The 19,628-nt window shown below is 42.8% G+C and overlaps 1 protein-coding gene across 4 annotated transcripts in view; it reads left to right on the forward strand.

Annotated features, from left to right (window-relative positions):
* Positions 1 to 19,628, forward strand: part of LOC115139363 (nuclear receptor coactivator 1-like) — an 88,686-nt gene that overhangs the window by 43,250 nt on the left and 25,808 nt on the right. Inside the window, exons 2-7 of one of the 4 annotated variants that reach the window (XM_029676644.2) lie at positions 133 to 149; positions 400 to 527; positions 746 to 841; positions 1,013 to 1,203; positions 7,900 to 8,005; positions 13,025 to 13,191. In XM_029676644.2, the coding sequence (XP_029532504.1) occupies positions 7,917 to 8,005; positions 13,025 to 13,191 (256 nt within the window). In that variant the 5' untranslated portion in view covers positions 133 to 149; positions 400 to 527; positions 746 to 841; positions 1,013 to 1,203; positions 7,900 to 7,916. Of the gene's footprint in view, positions 1 to 132; positions 528 to 745; positions 842 to 1,012; positions 1,204 to 7,899; positions 8,006 to 13,024; positions 13,192 to 19,628 lie in introns of all 4 variants that reach the window. The other 3 variants (XM_029676643.2, XM_029676642.2, XM_029676645.2) reach the window with 3 other exon arrangements.

The following is a 19,628-nucleotide window of genomic DNA, read 5'->3' on the forward strand; positions in this document are numbered from 1 at the left end:
TAGTTGCCTCTATTAATACAGCAGCAGTCTTTAAATGGGCTGTTACATTGTATGCAACACTAAGATGGTGTTTAACTCCAATTGAACTCAGTCAATGTTATTTTCTGACATATTTTTACTTTCTCACTACAGTTGTTCTCAGGAGACGGGTGAGTGCAGAGAACATACTGTATGTCTGACAAAGTGGAGTCGGGCTTCTACTTCATTGGCCAAGTTTGGATCTGCGAGTCACCTTTGACCTTGATCTAACTTTCATCGAAGACTTGGGGTCATTGGTGTTCCCTAACTCACCTTGTGACTTGCACAACTCAGCACATATGTATCCCTCCACCTTCCTCAGTGGAGTCCCGGCCAGGGGTATCAAACTCCAATGTCCGTGTACATGTTTTGTTGGCGTAGTTACCGGACCAGTGAGAAGAGGCGTTGATGATAGTGATGCGTCCCAGTGTGGTCTCCACAAACAGCCGCTGTGCCAACACCATGCCTGATGACGACAACCAGATGGTATTCCTCCACCCTGGATCACTGTAAACACACACCTAGTCTCTTTCTCTGTGTATATTTGTTGCGCGTGAGAGAGTGTGTAATGGGTCTATATATGTGAGTGTGTGTTTAGTCTAGGAGATGCATATGTATTCAAGTCTACTCTGAGTCTGTATACACCCTGTATTACATGCCTGTGTTTTTGTTCTTGTGTGTGATTCAGTGTCATGTTTTGTGACATCCCTCTCTCTTGTCTCCTCAGATATTTGGTGCTCCCCGGACCAGGGTTTTCGAGGCAGGGATGGACTACTGTTAGTCTGAGCTTGCCCCGCAGTCCCCATACACACACATTAACTCGGTTAGCTACCCCACACGCACACCTAGATGCAACTGAGACTCTTGCATAAATCATGCATTGGTGTAACTTGCATAAAAATTCACGCTACAATAATTTTATGTTGGGATTCAGCGCTTTCGACTCCATACAAAATCTAATTCCATCTTCTGCATCTTACGGTCTTCTCTATAGATTGTGCTGATGCCCTACTGTAAGAACCTGGAGATCTTCACTGGTTCTGGGGTAGATGACCTGACCACCAACAGTTCCTGGGACACGTTCCAGCGTTACCGCTGTCTGGAGAACATCCCGAGCGTGGTCAACAGACATCTGCTGCAACTTCATATCTAGCGTGACAGTTCTGCTGCACCAGGGAGCTAAAGGTATGGCACCGCACTCCCAACAGTCATGTATGACTGCTTAAACATCCTTAAACATACTCATTTATGTTTTAATTAACACAAAGTCTAAAGGTTTCTTATGGCTCAATAATACTGACAAATGGTGTTGATTGTACACCTCTGCGCAGTTCCACATAGTGACATCTGCCATTCCATATCGAGACACATGCAACAGCTCTGTGACAATTTTATATTTCCTCGATTCCTATTTCAGTGCCTCTTTCTAAAACCCCATTGGAGGAGAGGACCCAAGGTTTCTCTCCTCAGTTCTCCAATGGGGTTTTGAGAAGGATGTGAGTAGAGAGGAAGTGAAGTTAGTTTTAGGTGCAATCTTATGTTGAATGATACATTTATCTGTTTGTACGTACAGTGCCTTCATAAAGTATTTGCATCCTTTGATTTATTCCAGATTTTGTTGTTACAAAGTGGGATTAAAATGGATTTAATTGTATTTTTTTCGTCAACGATCTATACAAAATACTCTGTCAGGGGGGAAGAAAGTCTCTAACTTTTTTATTTATTAACCCTAATATATTTTAATGAGAACTATTCAACCTCCCTGAGTTAATACATGTTAGAATCACCATTTTACCCATCTACCAATAGGTGCCCTTCTTTGCGAGGCATTGGAAAACCTCCCTGGTCTTTGTCGTTACGTGAGTGCTGGAAATTCCATGCTCAACTGAGGGACCTTCTAGATAATCAAACAGTTGGTGTGGTGTACAGAGATGGGGTAGGCATTAAATCATGTTAAACACCATTATTACACAGAGTTGGTCCATGCAGCTTATTATCTGACTTGTTAAGCACATTTTTACTCCAGAAGTTATTTTGGCTTTACATTTCCGCTTTATGTGTTTTATATGTAAAAAATTCTAAACATAATTACACTTTGACATTATTGTGTGTAGACCAGTGACACAAAATCTACGTTTAACCCATTTTAAATTCAAGCTGTAACAAAACAAAATGTGGAAAATGTCAAGAGGTGTGAGTACTTTCTGAAGGCACTGTTCTACTTGTGCTCTTTCCACAGGTGGCTCTGGCTTGCTGATAACATCTGATCTGATGAGACTCCCTATGAGATTTGACTCCTGTATTACTGCCTGTATTCAATACAACTTCCAATGCCGATTTGAAATCATTTGACACTGTAATTTGATAGACAATGGTAGTTCCCAATCAGACATTTACTACCTCAGTTAAATGTTTGGTGAATGCATATTGTTGATGTAAAAACAATATTTCTCCCAACCCTCCCCTTGTACTGTAATTTGTCTTGTTGAAAATGATTATTTATGTCCACAAATAACTGTAGTGACCCTGTGTTTTTAAACTTGGATATCGACTTTGCCTCTTCAACCACTCAGGGCTACAAGCCAGATGGTTGAGTGGTCGGTAACCACCACAAACGAGCTCATTTTCCCTGCCTGTTTCATTCGACCTACACTACCATTAGGCAGACAATCAGCTAGGTGGAGAATCAGATTTAAAAATATATATATATTGTGATAATTATACTGAACAAAAATATAAACAAAATGCAACAATTATACTGAGGTACAGTTAACTTACGGAAATCAGTCAACGTAAATAAATTCATTAGGCCCTTATCTATGCATTTCACATGGAATGCACTTGGGAGTCAGGCCCAGCCAATCAGAATGAGTTTTTCCCCACAAAAGGGCTTTATTACAGACAGAAATGCTCAGTTTCATCAGCGGATGTGGAGGTCCTGGGCTGGCGTGGTTACATGTGGTCTGCAGTTTTCTGGCAACAGCTCTGGTGGACATTCTTGCAGACAACATTCCAATTGGATGCTCCTTCAACTTGAGACTTATGTGGCATTGTGTTGTTTTCTAAAACTGCACATTTTAGTGGCCTTTAATTGTCCCCAGCACAAGGTGCCCCTGTGTACTGTGTTTTAATCAGCTTCTTGAAATGCCAAACCTGTCAGGTGGGTGGATTATCTTGGCAAAGGAGAAATGCTCACTGACAGGGATGTAAACAAATTTGTTCACAAAATGTGAGAAATAAGCTTTTTGTGCGAATGGGACATTTCTGTGATCTTTTATTATTTTTAAAACATGGGACCAACACTTTAAATGTTGTGTTTTATATTTTTGTTCAGTATATATAAAATATACAATGAATGTTCCACCAACCGGTTTCTGTGCCAAACCACCACACTACCAATAAACAAGGCATACCAACTTCGGGCGCTTCAATATCATGGTTTGAGTTTAACACCACAATAAATAGACTGTCAATCTTGACAAAAAGAAAATACATCCCTCCCTACCTTGTAGGCCTACTCAATATCGAAGGCTTGGCTTGACAATCTCTGAATGTCATTAAACTTTTGGTGTTTTGGAACCGATGCCTCTTTCCATTCATCAAATGGCTGCTGCACGGTTTCATTCGAAAGTATTCAGACCCCTTCCCCTTTTCCACATTTTGTTACGTTACAGCCTTATTCTAAAATAGATCAACAAAAAAAAAAAAAATCTACACACAATACCCCATAATGACAAAGTGAAAACAGGTTTTTAGACTATTTTGAAATGTACTAACAATAAACAAATACCTTATTTACATAAGCATTCAGACCCTTTGCTATGAGACTCGAAATTGAGCTCCGGTGCATCCTGCTTCCATTGATCATTCTTGAGATGTTTCTGCAACTTGATTGGAGTCCACCTGCAATAAATTCAATGATTGGACATGATCTGGAAAAGCACACTCCTGTCTACATAAGGTCCCAAAGTTGACAGTGCATGTCAGCAAAAACCAAGCCATGAGGTCAAAGGAATTGTCTGTAGAGCTCCAAGACAGGATTGTGTCTCGGCACAGATCTGGGGAAGTCTACCAAAATATTTCTGCAGTATTAAAGGTCCCGAAGAACACAGTGGCCTCCATCATTCTTAAATTGAAGAAGACTCTTCCTAGAGCTGGCCGACCTGCCAATACTGAGCAATCGGGAGAGAAGGGCCTTGGCCAGGGAGGTGACCAAGAACCCGATGGTCACTCTGACAGAGCACCAGAGTTCCTCTGAGATGAAAGAACCTTCCAGAAGGACAACCATCTCTGAAGCACTCCACCAATCAGGCCTTTTTTAGTAGAGTGGCCAGACGGAAGCCACTCCTCAGTAAAAGGCACATGACAGCCACTTGGAGTTTGCCAAAAGCCACCTAAAGGACTCTCAGACCATGAGAAACTAAATGTTCAGGTCTGATGAAACCAAGTTGAACTCTTTGGCCAGAATGCAGTGAAGCATGGTGGTGGCAGCATGCGGTGGCAATGTTTTTCAGTGGCAGGGACTGGGAGACTATTCAGGATTGAGGGAGAGATGAATGGAGCAAAGTACAGAGAGATCTTTGATAACCTGCTCCAGAGTACTCAGGACCTCAGACTGGGGCGAAGGTTCACCTTCCAACAGGAAAACAACCCTAAGCACACAGCCAAGACAATGCAGGAGTGGCTTCGGGACAAGTCTCAATGTCCTTGAGCCCGGACTTGAACCCGATCTAACATCTCTGGAGAGTTCTGAAAATAGCTTTGCAGCAACACTCCCCATCCAACCCGACAGCTTGAGAGGATCTGCAGAGAAGAATGGGAGAAACTCCCCAAATACAGGTGTACCAAGCGTGTAGCGTCATACCCAAGAAGACTTGAGTCTGTAATCGCTGCCAAAGGTGCTTCAACACAGTACTGAGGAAAGGGTCTGAATAATGTAATTGTGATATTATATTGTTTGTTGTACATTTGCAAAAATGTCAAAAAACATGTTTTTGCTTTTGTCATTATGGGGTATTGTGTGTAGATTGATGAGGGGGAAAAACAATCTAATACATTTTAGAATAATGCTGTAATGAAATGTGGAAAAGGTCTAGGGGTCTGAACACTTTCCGAATGCACTGTATATACCTACAGTGCAGATATTTTTCAAATATTTAGATATTTTTTATTTACATTGTGGTCCCTATTATTTATATAAACACACATACATACATACATACAGAGATAAAGACAAGAAAAGGTTCTACTGTTCACACATTAGCCAGCTTTTGACATTCTTTCAAAAGTGGTTATGGTTTGTATGGTAGTTTGTTCCACTCAACAGTGCCGGTATATACAAATGTGTTCAAATGTGCACTTGCCAGAGTCTTTAGGCTGTCTATAGCTAGGTTTCCATCGAACTTGGGACAGATTTTCATGTGATTATTCTGAGCAAAAATAAGAAACCCGCACACTGCTCTTGGTCATATCACTTTTCTTTATTCTAAAATCTGCATCAAAACAATATGCACAGTTGTGTTTCCATCAAATGTTCTTGTTGCACATAAAAATGACTTTTGCGGTTAAATTCCCAAGTTCCAAATAAAAAATACAAGTGAAATGGGTTTCCATCGCATGTTCAATTCTTGGCCTACTGATGGTGTTGTTCCAAAGAATGTAATGTAGGTATAGTGAATGTGCCCTCTGATATTGGCATGTGAGCTCTAGCCAACAGCTCACAGATACAATGCGGGTAGAGCCTATGAGATTATTATGGACACAAGTATGAGATCATTTTTATTTGTCAAACAGCAGCCATGCATCGATCATCATGTTACCAGAATAAGACTGTGCCTTTCTAGACCTTATAAACTGTAGAGTAGACCCACAACTCATCCAAATGGAACGAAACATTCGAATCACAATAACATGTTGTGTATTCACTTGAAAACAATAATGCAATTATTCATTGCATTGTGGTGGTGTAGGCTAGTCTAGGTAGGATAATTGTGTTGTCCCTAAACAGGATCAATAGGGGAGCCTCATGCCTTCGCTGTTCTTTCATGTGCATTGATGCACCTGGCCTCTCCGCTGCCTATCAGCTATTCTTTTTTGTTCTTGTGGATTCCTATTGAAAATCGATCCAGCTTTGAATGATTTTATGTGTGGTATGATCGCTAGTTAGCCTATTGCAGATCTGGACAAACGATCCACCTAATACTGTTGTCACTATGAATGGTGGATAGAGGGCGGGGTAGACAGACTGGTAGACTTCATTGACCTGTGGGATAGTCAAAGTTAGCGCATGGAAAAGCGTGGTGCATAAGGGAAGTACCAGAACATCTTGATAGGGGAGGCACCTGAAAACATATGAGGAAATGTGGCTAGGATGGAAGAAATTATATCGTAAAACCTGCAAAATAGCAGATGTAAACCAGGGGGAAAACACACTACCCTCCCCTGTGCCCAATAAAAAAAAAACTGCCCTCCCCAAAGCAAAAACAAAGTTGGACAACCCTACCCTATTTTGGACAACTCCCCCACCCCAGTACATTACCAACGGTCCCTTGTTACGTGCGTACCCACATGTCATTCCCAACAATGGAGTCATTATATTTCGCTACTGTATATTCAATTATGGCCAGGACATAGTGTATAATGAATGAACTTGTTAGATCACAACCATGTTATGCCCATACTCCACCTATTATTTGATATGGTGAAGACAAACAATTAGCTAGGGGTGGACTATGGTGTTACTTAGCTAGAGATGGCCATTTGCTTCTCTTGTTTACAGATTTACGTTGCTGGTTAATAAGTAATTGGCTATCTAGCTAGTTCAATAACTTTAGTAAGTTGATTCCACTCAACTCAAGGTATAGTATAGAGATTTATTTTATTTCCCAGTTACTTTGCTTATGTATCAAGTTGAAGCTGGGTTGCCCAAGTTGTTCGGTGATTACTGTTCAAGCTAGCTAGCAAGTTTAACAGATGTCTCTGAAACTCTGAAGTGCAATCCGTTTGACCTCATGCACTTAACACAACCAATCACATGACACAACACTGGACTGACAACACTACACTCGAGCATTTGTTAGTTCGGCCATCACTCCAGTGAAAGTGACCAATCTAAGGTTTCTAGACACACACCCACCTCTTTCCCACCAGCCTGAAATTCATTTGAGAGAAAAAAAGAGATTTAAACCCAAAGGTGCCAAGTCTTGAGAGAGTATCTTGATAAATTGAGAGTGAAAACTTGACAAAGACATGTGATTAGTATTGTTGGTGGACAATTTGATGCTTTCCCAAAAAACTGTTACACGTTTGAACCATGTTGCTTACGGTTCTATATTTTTTGATTTAGACATTTTTCTTTTTGATACGTGGCATTGATGTTCTGCTCGCCCAAGCTCTCAAGTTTGACCTGTCCACTCGCAGAACACATCCTCTGCTTTCTCGACCAAATCTCTGCGCTATCGACTGGTCTGTATGCTCACGGGATCCATCCTATGCACTCTCGAGTCCGTGTTTGCTTGCTCAATTATGTTTTGTCTCGCTCGACAGCGGCATCTCACGCGCAATGGACTTTAGAGGCTGATTATTGTGTGTGTGTGTGTGATCAGCGGGGTCCCATTTGCTTCAGATGCCTAACATGGATCTGCAATTAGGAGGGAAATTAAGATGTGATTTCCTGTCAAATGGACCCCTCTGTGTCCCAGCCCTAAACCAATCCTGATTCAGGTCATGCTGACCAGAAGTCAAGATGGTTCTTCCCGCGTTAGGCTTTGTGTTTTTAATTTATTTGTCTCCATGATGAGTGGTGTTATGTCTGATTTTGAATCCGCTGGGATTGTGGTTTCTTCCCCAGGCTAACCCTGTCCTATTCTCTTCTCTCACCAGGTGTCCTGAAGCTCAGAATGAGTGCTGTAGGGGAAAGTGCCCTGGAACCTGCCACGCCAGAGTCCCGCAAGAGAAAGGGCTCACCATGCGACACCTCAGAGCAGAGGTAAGAACACGGTGCATTTACCTTTTAATCACTTAGCAGACACTCTTATCCAGAACGATTGACAAGATGATGATGACGACGATGGTCTTCATTGCCTTTCAAGAGTCAATTCTTTCCACCACTACACATACTCAACAAGAAGCGTCCCCTCAGAAGTACAGTATAACCTTGCTACTACCCTTCAGATTTGTTCTCTCATGTTCATCTGTGTTTGCATAGTAACCCAAGAAGCTACCCGCTTCTATGGCCCTGATTGGTGTTGAGGAATAGGAGTTTGAGCCTGTGCACACTTCGCTTGAATTCTTGTGTTATCATGTAGTTATGTCAATGGCAGATTTGTGTGAGAATTTGAGATATTTTTAGAGTCTACAGTGCATTCTGATAGTATTCAGACCCCTTGACTTTTTACACATTTCGTTACTTTACAGCCTTATTCTAAACTTGATTAAATAATTGTTTTCCTCATCAATCTACACACTATACCCCATAATGACAAAGCAAAAACAGGTTTTTAGAAGTTTTAGCAAGCTTATTACACCAGTATTTGGGGAGTTTCTCCCATTCTCTGCAGATCCTCTCAAGTTCTGTCAGGTTGGATGGGGATTATCGCTGCACAGCTATTTTCAGGTCTCTCCAGAGATGTTCGATCGGGTTCAAGTCCGGGCTCTGGCTGGGCCACTCAAGGACATTCAGAGACTTGTCCCGAAGCCACTCCTGCATTGTCTTGGCTGTGTGCTTAGGGTCATTGTCATGTTGGAAGGTGAACCTTCGCCCCAGTCTGAGGTCCTGAGAACTCTGGAGCAGGTTTTCATCAAGGAGCTCTCTGTACTTTGCTCCATTCATCTTTCCCTCGATCCTGAATAGTCTCCCAGTCCCTGCCACTGAAAAACATCCCCACAGCATGCTGCCACCACCATGCTTCACCAGGTTCCACATCCTCCAGATGTGACTCTTGGCATTTAGGCCAAAGAGTTCAACTTGGTTTCATCAGACCAGAGAATCTTGTTTCTCATGGTCTGAGAGTCCTATAGGTGCCTTTTGGCAAACTCCAGGCGGACTGTCATGTGCCTTTTACTGAGGAGTGGCTTCCGCCTGGCCACTCTACCAAAAAAGGCCTGATTGGTGGAGTGCTTCAGAGATGGTTGTCCTTCTAGAAGGTTCTCCCATCTCAGAGGAACTCTGGAGCTCTGTCAGAGTGACCATCGGGTTCTTGGTCACCTCCCTGACCAAGGCCCTTCTCCCCCGATTGCTCAGTATTGGCAGGTTGGCCAGCTCTAGGAAGAGTCTTAGTGGTTCCAAACTTCTTCCATTTAAGAATGAGGCCACTGTGTTCTTCGGGACCTTTAATGCTGCATAAATATTTTGTTACCCTTCCCCAGATCTGTGCCTCGACACAATCCTGTCTTGGAGCTCTATGGACAATTCCTTAGACCTCATGGCTTGGTTTTTGCTCTGACATGCACTGTCAAATGTGGGACCTTATATAGACAGGCGTGTGCTTTCCCAAATCATGTCCAATCAATTGAATTTACCACAGGTGGACTCCAATGAAGTTGTAGAAACATCTCAAGGATGATCAGTGGAAACAGGATGCAGAACAGGATGCACCTGAGCTTAATTTCAAGTCTCATAGAAATAGATAACTATTGTTATTGCTGTTGTTATTTTTTAATATGTTTGCAAATATGTCTAAACCTGTGTTTGCTTTGTCATTATGGGGTATTGTGTGTAGGTTGAGGAAAACATTTTAAATCATTTTAAATCAATTTTACAATAAGGCTGTAATGTAACAATGTGGGAAAAGTCTGAATACTTTCCGAATGCATTGTACTGTATATGGGGATTTGGCCCTATAGATGCTCTGTTAGTGGCTGAAGGTTGGCGAGGAGGTGTGTGTTGTTGGTTGTGTTGATTGCTATGGTCTCCTCTACAAGGCCTCAGTTGGCTGATGTAACTGCACCGCAGCAGAGCTGCCTGTTTGTTTCTACACCAGCCCCATGCAGCACCTGACATGCACACCACGCCTGTCCACGAGCAGCCTTGGTAATGTTTTATTTTATTTAACTAGGCAAGTCAGTTAAGAACAAATTCTTATTTACAATGACGGCCTACCAGGGAACAGTGTGTGTTTGTTTCTACACCAGCCCCATGCAGCACCTGACATGCACACACACACCACGCCTGTCCACGAGCAGCCTTGGTAATGTTTTATTTTATTTAACTAGGCAAGTCAGTTAAGAACAAATTCTTATTTACAATGACGGCCTACCAGGGAACAGTGTGTGTGTGCCTTGTTCTGGGGCAGAAAGACATATTTTTACCTTGTCAGCTCGGGGATTCGATCTAGCAACCTTTCGGTTACTGGCCCAAAGCTCTAACCACTAGGCTACCTGCCACCCCACATGCATTTGACCTACTGTCATCTTCCACACACACACACTCACTCACTCGCATATACATACAATTAGGGCTAGGCGATATGGCCTAAAAATAATATCGCTGTTTTTTTTTTTCAAACTCACGATATGTATCTACAAATATTTTTAAGGTTTGCTCTAAATAAGCCTTGTCTTACAATGAATCATAAGACAATATGACCCACTAATAATTGAATTATTTCTATCAAAATAGTTTAACCTGCTTTTTTTGCAATAATCACTGATCTGGCTGTAAAAGTCTATGAAAATGCTCTTTTTGTTACACATGTCACTAGAACCATGCATAATGCACATTCACTAACTTCTTGTAGCAGGCATTGGGCTATAGAAAATTAACACGGGTCTCATCAACAATCCCAAGCCCACGTGCTAGTGATTAGCCAGCTAATCTTTGTATTTCAAGTTTAGCCAACTTGGATCTATTTGCTAACTAGCAAGGTTGAACAGTATAATTGTTATGAACAAACCCTTCTATCTGTCTCCAACTGTTTGAACAGCATGCTAGCCTGTCCACGTTGTTCAGATGTTGAAACCGTATTTCTCAGAATGAGAACGAATTGCCAATTCCGTAAATAATTGTGTTTTATGCTTAATGCCCATTTATAAAACAGACTAGAAAGCTAGTATAACAGTCTTTGACTAAAATGCTGCTAGCAGTTCCCCAATGCCGCGCGTGACAAACTGGGTATATATTTTCAATATATATTTTCAATCAATGTTCATTGGCACTCATTTTAGTAGTGTCTGCTCTGCTCTGCTCTGCTCTGCGTGCAATTTGAATAGTTGAGATAAACATTATATTGTTAGAACGGTTAACTTCTCTATTACAGTAAAATAATGTCTCAATGTGTTTGTGTCCATATTATTATAATTATTTTTTTACCGATTCTGTGGGATGTAAATATCGAGTTGAAACCAAATGTCAGAGAGGAGTATGTGATCTCTCAACTTTGCTGGTGTGAGAGGCAGGGGAAGGGGCTCGGTGTGTGTGTGTGTGTGTGTGTGTGTGTGTGTGTGTGTGTGTGTGTGTGTGTGTGTGTGTAAACCATTGAGAAAGAAGTGAAAATGAGGCCAATGCGTTTCTGTGGGCTTATTTTGGACCAAGCTTGTTGCCTGCCTTCCCGCCTTTGGGACAACGACTCCAATTGTTAGGGCGGATATGTGCATCTTGTCATTAAATACAGATCTCACACTGGCATTAGTCAAATATAGTCACTCTGACACATATACACACGCACACACACCATGGTTTCCGTTAGCCATTAATAGCTGGCTGTTTAAAAAATGGAAAAGCAGATAAATAAAATTGGCACCAGATTGACATAGTCTCAGCATGTCCATAAGGCTAGGGGAAGCTAAGATTTGAATTAAATTCCCACAATTATATAGGCTAATTAGCCTACTCATGTCTATACATAAATAAATTAAATCATTCAAAATGGGCTACTAAAGCATGAGCTTCCCCTAGCTTTAAAAAACACAGTTGGAGAGAAGAACTAGAGAAGAAATAGCCCAGGCCTCTACTCTATACACGCTCAGCCATGCATTCAAACAGCCTTTTTTGCAAACAGTGATTGAGTTATATTATTAACCTGAATTATGACTATCCAATCTACTCATCACATTACGAGTAGTAGGCTATCTTACATAAGTCTGCAAATGCGATCAATCCCATTCTCTCCTGTTTTGTAGGCCAAGTATCTCAAGTATCCAACCATTTTATCATGTTTACCACATTTCTTCTGCAACTTACTTTCAGCTTCAGCGGGCAAAATAATTGAGAGAACAAGGTCAAGCCAAGCCGTAGTCAGTCCCTGCATTCCTCTAATATCTCACACATGGTCAGTGCAGAGCTAGTAGTCACTCTCAGCTCTTAGCCAGGGTTGCTCTCAGCTCGCAGGGCTTTCAGTGTTAGGATAACTCAGTTAGCTGCTGGGCTGTTGCTAGAGTGCGGATGTGGATATATATATGTGTGTGTGTGTGTGAGAGAGAGATTTCAGTTGATGCCCTGCTAGGTGGAACAATAACACACTGGCAGCAGATTTAATCCCCCTCTCCTCAGCTGTTCTCTTGCTCTCTGCACTAGTCTGCTTTTCTGCCCTGTCAGCGCTGGTCTCTTCTGCAGCTCTCTGCTCTGGTCCCACTGCCACCCCCTCTCTATGTGCTGGCTTCATAGAAGCCATGAATTATTGAGAGGCCTGCTGCCCCTGTAGACCCCCCCCCCCAGCCCTGATCCTCCCCTCCATCCTTCCCCGTACTCGTTGGTACCAACCCAGCAGCGGACAGTCTGCCTGGATACTCTCTGATGAGCCCAGGGCTGCGTTCCAATACTCTACAATGTCATCTCATTCACCTCTTTGTCTCCTGTCCTTCAGGAAATCCTTCAACTCCTGCGCGCGTCTGTTGTACTCTCAAACTAGAACTCTGTGTGTTTCATGGACTCTTGTCAGGTCAAGTTATCTTTTATGTTGCGAAGGAGGATTCATTTGGTTGCAGCTAACACGCCATAAAATCACTTTCAGCAAAGTTCTGAACATTTCTCAGAAATCAACCTAAACTGTGTGTGTGGCTGTCCTTGCAGTGTGGAGAAGCGTCGGCGGGAGCTGGAGTGTCGTTACATAGACGAGCTGGCCGAGCTCCTGTCTGCCAACATGGGCGACATGGCCAGCCTCAACGTCCAGCCAGACAAGTGCCACATCCTCAAGAGCACCGTGGACCAGATCCAGCAGATCAAACGGCGCGAGCAGGGTGAGCACCAGCACATTAGACACACTTTCTCACTCACTAATCAACCACTCATTTGCATACAAACATGCGCTGTCTTGCTCTCTCTCTAGTACACACACACATTTGTTTTACTATCCTTGTGGAGACCAAACAATTGATTCTCTTTCAAAATCCTATTTTCCCTAACCTTAACTCTTAACCCCTAAGCCTAAAATAGCCTTTTTCCTTGTGGGGACAGGCCAAATGTTCCAACTTGTCAGAATATTCCTTGTTTTAGTATCCTTGTGATGACATCTGACCCCCACAAGGATAGTAAAACAAAAAACACACACATGCTCCCATTCTCACTCTCATTCACTTTACTGACCGACATGGTCACTTCACCCCCCTCACTTCTTTACTCATTTGCTATTTTTTCCCCTCAATCCCCCAGTCCCTCTAAAGACGTCTAGGTTGCTCGGTGAATTCTGCCCAGCCGTAGGGACCCCTGGGAAATCATGCTTCTTAGTCCACAGGGCTGAATGACAAACCAGACTAATCCCACCTTTAACTCACTGAAAGCTGTGACGCCATTCTGCTGCGTCTTGTGGATCCTTACATCCCCATCCACACGCATCCTATGTTACTATACTTAATGCTTACCAGAGCTGTATCTCTGTTCTCTATAGGCCCATATTGCTCTGGTATCATTGCATGCATCTTTTGTACCCTTACATATCATTAGTTCTATGCATCTGGTAGGGCAGCGCTCCCAGTTAGTTCTACTTAGTGGCGCCGCTTGTTCTCCCAGATCGTCTCTTAATCAGTAACTGGTCAGTGTTCAATGGAAAAGCCATAAAACAATAAGAGCCAGAGCATTGGTGTTTGTTCCAGGTGCACACACACACACACACACATTCAGTGCACACACACACATGCTCAGACACACACCAGGGATTGACATTAAGTGTTGCCTATTGCCTGGGGCAGGTGAACTGAGCAATCGCGGAAGTTGAGCCTGCTCTGAGGTTGCCCCACTGTGCAGCTGAATAACTTTAAAAAATATATAATAACTCAAAACTGATCTTTCTGGTTCCTCCGCATTATTTAAGTGAAAGAAAGACAATTCATGGCATTTATGGCAGTCAGGCAAGTTGAGCCTGTTCTGAGATTTGTTTTTACTAATAACAACCAAAGTACAAAGAATTCCAGTACTGATCTTTCAGATTCCTCCCCTAATGTGTAGGAGAAAGGCAGGCAGTATATGGTACTTCTGTGTATAAATAGATCATTTACATTGTCAGAAGATCATAATCTTCGGGCAACCAAAAAATACTCTGGACTTCTCCGAAGGGTAGTGCTTAAGTTGTAAATGTCTAGGTGCCAGAACAGAAAGTGATTGTGAGAGGGGGATGACCTGGGGGGCCTCTGAGGTACTGGAAAGGATGGAAAAACCCCACCTCTTATAATAAAGCAGTGCATATGGATATCATCGCATTTGCGTAGTGACATAGAGCATTAGAGTAGAGGCCCTTAATAAAGAAGGCTCTCACATGGGGAACAGTTTTTGACCTTTTATGAACACATTTCATACAATTATGTCATTTTGTATGACTGGAGACTTTAATAGAATTGTTTTTAATACCAAACAAATCATCAAAATGACAGTTACAGGAAATTATAGTCCTAGAAAAGCTTTCACTGACTTGCCGACAATTGCCAATACTCTCATGCCAAAAGCCTATCTCTCTTGTTTTACTTTGTAAAACAATGTTTACTCGATAGACCTGTTTGGAAGTTGATAAAATATTTTGTCAGCCTACTGTCAGATTAGACTTTTCTTTGAAGCTGGAACCATTCGCTTTCCAACCTATGTTTTCCTGCGATTGCTTTTGAGCTATTTGAAAAGACTTGTTCTGGCTGAATGGCGTTCCCTGACAGATTTGCTGTGCGTTCCCGGGCTATAGGCCTTATGATTGGGGAAAATAAACACTATCCACAGTTAGGCTATAATGTTGCGCAAACCAAAATCTGCGTTTTCACATTACGTTTATTTATGGGGCAGGAGAATTAACTCTGATCACTTTTATTAGAATTTTTACATTGAAAACTGATTTTTTATTTTTCATGTAGAGGAAGCCTACTGGATCCGGCCAAATAGGTCCCGGGAAACAAAATTGTCAAAACGGAGAGGTGCCGGATCCTGTTCCGTAAGGATCCGGCTCAAATGAAGCACTCCCGAAGGGCAAGTGCCTTTCAGACTTTAATGTCAATCCCTGCACACTGCCAGTATGGGATTAGCCATAGGTGTCACTCTACAGCAGTGGTAGTACTCACTAATATGTTTGAGGAAGACACTTTTAAACAACCACACTGGGCAAGCTGCCATACCCATCGGAGAACGGGGGTTGGGGGGGGGGGGGGGGGGGTATACAGGATATCAAATGTATTCATACATTAATCAATATATTCACTATCAAGTAATTTGTGTCAGAAACAAGTCAAACTAGTTTGATTCTGGCCTTATTGCCAATATCTCAATACAAAGATGTCATGTTCCACTCTGAAGGAAGTATGCTTTGGAGTGATTGAAATGCATCAGAAATGTATTAGAATTATTCTGTTCAGATCCATAACTCCTCTTCTAATGAGTCCTGCTGGTGCGTCCTAGATAGAAGCATAATATACATATGTTTTCCTGAGAGTCTGAGCTTTCAGGAATGGGGTCATAGTCGATAATAGCTCCAACTGCTCAAAAGATTGTTAAATTTGAAGCAGGGACATGATTTTAAGATGTGCGCTTTTCCCGCTACATTTGTCCCAGCCACTAATAGGGGATATCGAAGGTTACTTACATAACTACAGTTCTATGAACAAAGGGGGACATTCAGATGACTGAGGAAAACATGCACAACAAATGTATTCAGGCAGCTGTAAGCTGCCAATGAAGTTGCCGAGAGTTGCTCAGTGACAATGGGGGCGTTAAAGTCATCTTACAATAGTATAATTGGGTGGATTGCTGTCAGTGGCAGCGTTTCATTCCATGTATTTAAAAAAAAAAAGGCTTTAAAAAAAAGCATCCCTGCACTAGATGCGGAAGCATGACGTCTATAGGTAGAACGAAAGGCCCCCATTGCACCCCCTCACCTCTACATCCCCAGGGCCTGAGCCTCTCTGAAGTGTACAATCAGCTTGTTTGTAGGCCTAACCAGAGCCCTGAATACATTTTGGGTTCTGAACTTGACCTCTGCAGAAGAGCGTTAACACTGTTTGGACATGACCTCTCACCCGTTTTAACAGAGCTTCTCACAAGGCAGCCTCCCTCCAGCCCCTGACATCTAGCCAGTGTTGTCTCAGGGTCCCAACCCATTTTGTTATCATTCTCAGCTCTATGTGTTTGGGGGTTAACACACTCTTAGAAAAAGGATAAGTTAGGGTAAAGTATTGTTCCCTGAGGTACAAAAATATCAAAATACAGATAATGTAGCTTCAGAAATACACATCTCACTGTACTGTTCATTACCTTTTAGGGTACTTGTCAAATCAAATCCAATTGTATTGGTCACATACACATATATAGCAGATGTTATTGCGGGTGAAGCGAAGTGCTTGTGTTCCTAGCTCCAACATGTGAGGATAATCTAGTAAAATGGTTCATTTTTGTACCAAATATTTTGAAAATAAAGGTACAATCATCACACACTCAAAAAAAAACAGTATTTTGTGTACACTTTGTGTACCCTTTTGATTCTTGATGGTACTGATCTTAACCTTGGCTAAGCAGAAAAGCTACAAATTAACATTGTATTGAAAAAAGGTAAATATTTGTACAATGATGAAGAAGAATTGACCATTTTATTTACAGAATCTAAATACTGCGTTATAATGGTGGGGCCTCATTATATTGGAGGCGTGGCTTAGTGGGGGGTGTGGCTTTGAGTTATTTTTGGGGGCGGCCAATCTTGAATCGAAGTGTTGTACCAGTTTAAGTGGTTTATGGTTTTCTTAATTAAAGTTCTAAAGGCTAACATGTGACAGTAAATAGCTGTAATTAATATTTTACAGACCCAACACAGACCTCTTGGCATAATGTGTAAAGTGTTGGCTTGTCGCAGGACCCAGGTTTGAGTCCCAGGTGGGGCTACCCCCTGAATTTGCTACATTGGTGTCAGAAGTGGGATGGCGGAGAGGCGTGTACACTTGAGGCACTTGGTTTAAAGAAGAGGACAATTTGTGCCTATTCAAATGAACAAACAGTTTTGTCACTGTGGTGATACCCCAAAAATTCACATTTGTACCTTTTCTAAAGGTACGCTTTTGTACTCTATGACTAAACTCAGCGAAAAAAGAAGCGTCCCTTTTTCACGACCCTGTCTTTCAAAGATCATTCGTAAAAATATGAATAACTTCACTGATCTTCATTGTAAAGGGTTTAAACACTGTTTCCCATGCTTGTTCAATGAACCATAAACAATTAATGAACATGCACCTGTGGTACGGTCGTTAAGACACTAACAGCTTACAGACGGTAGGCAATTAAGGTCACAGTTATGAAAACTTAGGACACCAAAGAGGCCTTTCTACTGACTCTGAAAAACACCCAAAGAAAGATGCCCAGGGTTCCTGCTCATCTGTGTGAACGTGCCTTAGGCATGCTGCAAGGAGGCATGAGGACTGCAGATGTGGCCAGGGCAATAAATTGCCATGTCTGTACTGTGAGATGCCTAAGACAGAACTACAGGGAGACAGGACGGACAGCTAATTATCCTCTCAGTGGCAGACCACGTGTAACAACACCTGCACAGGATCGGTACATCCAAACATCACACCTGCGGGACAGGTACAGGATGGCAACAACAACTGTCCCGAGTTACATCAGGAACGCACAAACCCATCGTCGCTCAGACTGTCCACAATAGGCTGAGAGAGGCTGAACTGAGGGCTTATAGGCCTGTTGTAAGGCAGGTCCTCACCAGACATCACCGGCAACAACGTCGCCTATGGGCACAAACCCATCGTCGCTGGACCAGACAGGACTGGCAAAAGTGCTCTTCACCAATGAGTCGCGGTTTTGTCTCACTGGGGGTGATGGTCGTATTCGCTTTTATCGTCGAAGGAATGAGCGTTACACCAAGGCCTGTACTCTGGAGCGGGATCGATATGGAGATGGAGGGTCTGTCATGGTCTGGGGCGGTATGTCACAGCATCGTCAGACTGAACTTGTTGAACTACCCTTCCTGCAGGCTCATCCTGACATGACCCTCCAGCATGACAATGCCACTAGCCATACTGCTCGTTCTGTGCGTGATTTCCTGCAAGACAGGAATGTCAGTGTTCTGCCAAGGCCAGCGAAGTGCCCGGATCTCAATCCCATTGAGCACGTCTGGGACCTGTTGGACCGGAGGGTGAGGGATAGGGCCATTCACCCCCCCAGACATGTCCAGGAACTTGCAGGTGCCTTGGTGGAAGAGTGGGGTAACATCTCACAGCAAGAACTGGCAAATCTGGTGCATTCCATGAGGAGGAGATGCACTGCAGTACTGTATTGATTGATTTTTATTTTATTTTACCTTTATTTAACTAGGCAAGTCAGTTAAGAACAAATTCTTATTTACAATGACGGCCTAGGAACTGTGGGTGCCTTGTTCAGGGGCAGAACGACAGATTTTCACCTTGTCAGCTCAGGGATTCCAGTTAGAGTAGGATGATAATGAGGATCGCACTACAACCCTCATAGCCTGGATGGAAACTGAAGCAGTTAGAGTAGGATGATGATGACGTTGTCCCTGAGGCTCTGATCTAAGGTCAAGTTTTTATTTTTCACTCTGATGTTTAAAGGTTTAGGATTTGGGGAGAAAAATCTGATCCAAAGATCTGTGACTAAGGGACTACATGGTTCAGTATGTATTTACCCAGCTTTCTCTCTGCCGTCAGAGATCCCATCAAGCATCCTTTTAGTATGGACACACACAAGCAGCGGGCGTTTCTAATCAGCACTGTAGTGTATATACATTAGACACACACCATAGGCGTTAAGATGGCTGCCTAACAGAAAGGCGTAGTTGCTCAAACGTATTTTAATTCCTGGCCCTGATTCCCATCATCACAAACAGGCTTGGAGCCTCAGAATGTTGGTGTAAATTAGAATATTCCTTCCAGCCCTTGTTTCCTATCTAGAATAGGGTAGTACCGGAGGCCCAACGGACTAAGAGAGGGCTGGTGTTGGCCTTGAGCGGGCAGGCAGAGAGACGGGCAGAGAGACGGGCAGGGAGACGGGCAGAGAGACGGGCAGGGAGACGCAGTGGAGTAGAAGTGTAAGAGTAAACAGTGGCGCTCACTTGCCTGCACCAGAATTAGCACCCGCAACGGTGGCTCTCCAAAAGCTTCTCTGTGCTGTGTAGAAGGTGCCATTTTCCCTGTTTCAGCGTCAGTGAAATGAGGGGAACCATTAGGGTCCGTGTGTGTGTGTTTTCCTCCTT

The sequence above is a fragment of the Oncorhynchus nerka genome, linkage group LG13 (genome assembly GCF_034236695.1).
Source record: "Oncorhynchus nerka isolate Pitt River linkage group LG13, Oner_Uvic_2.0, whole genome shotgun sequence".
In the NCBI taxonomy this organism is placed as follows: Eukaryota; Metazoa; Chordata; class Actinopteri; order Salmoniformes; family Salmonidae; genus Oncorhynchus; species Oncorhynchus nerka.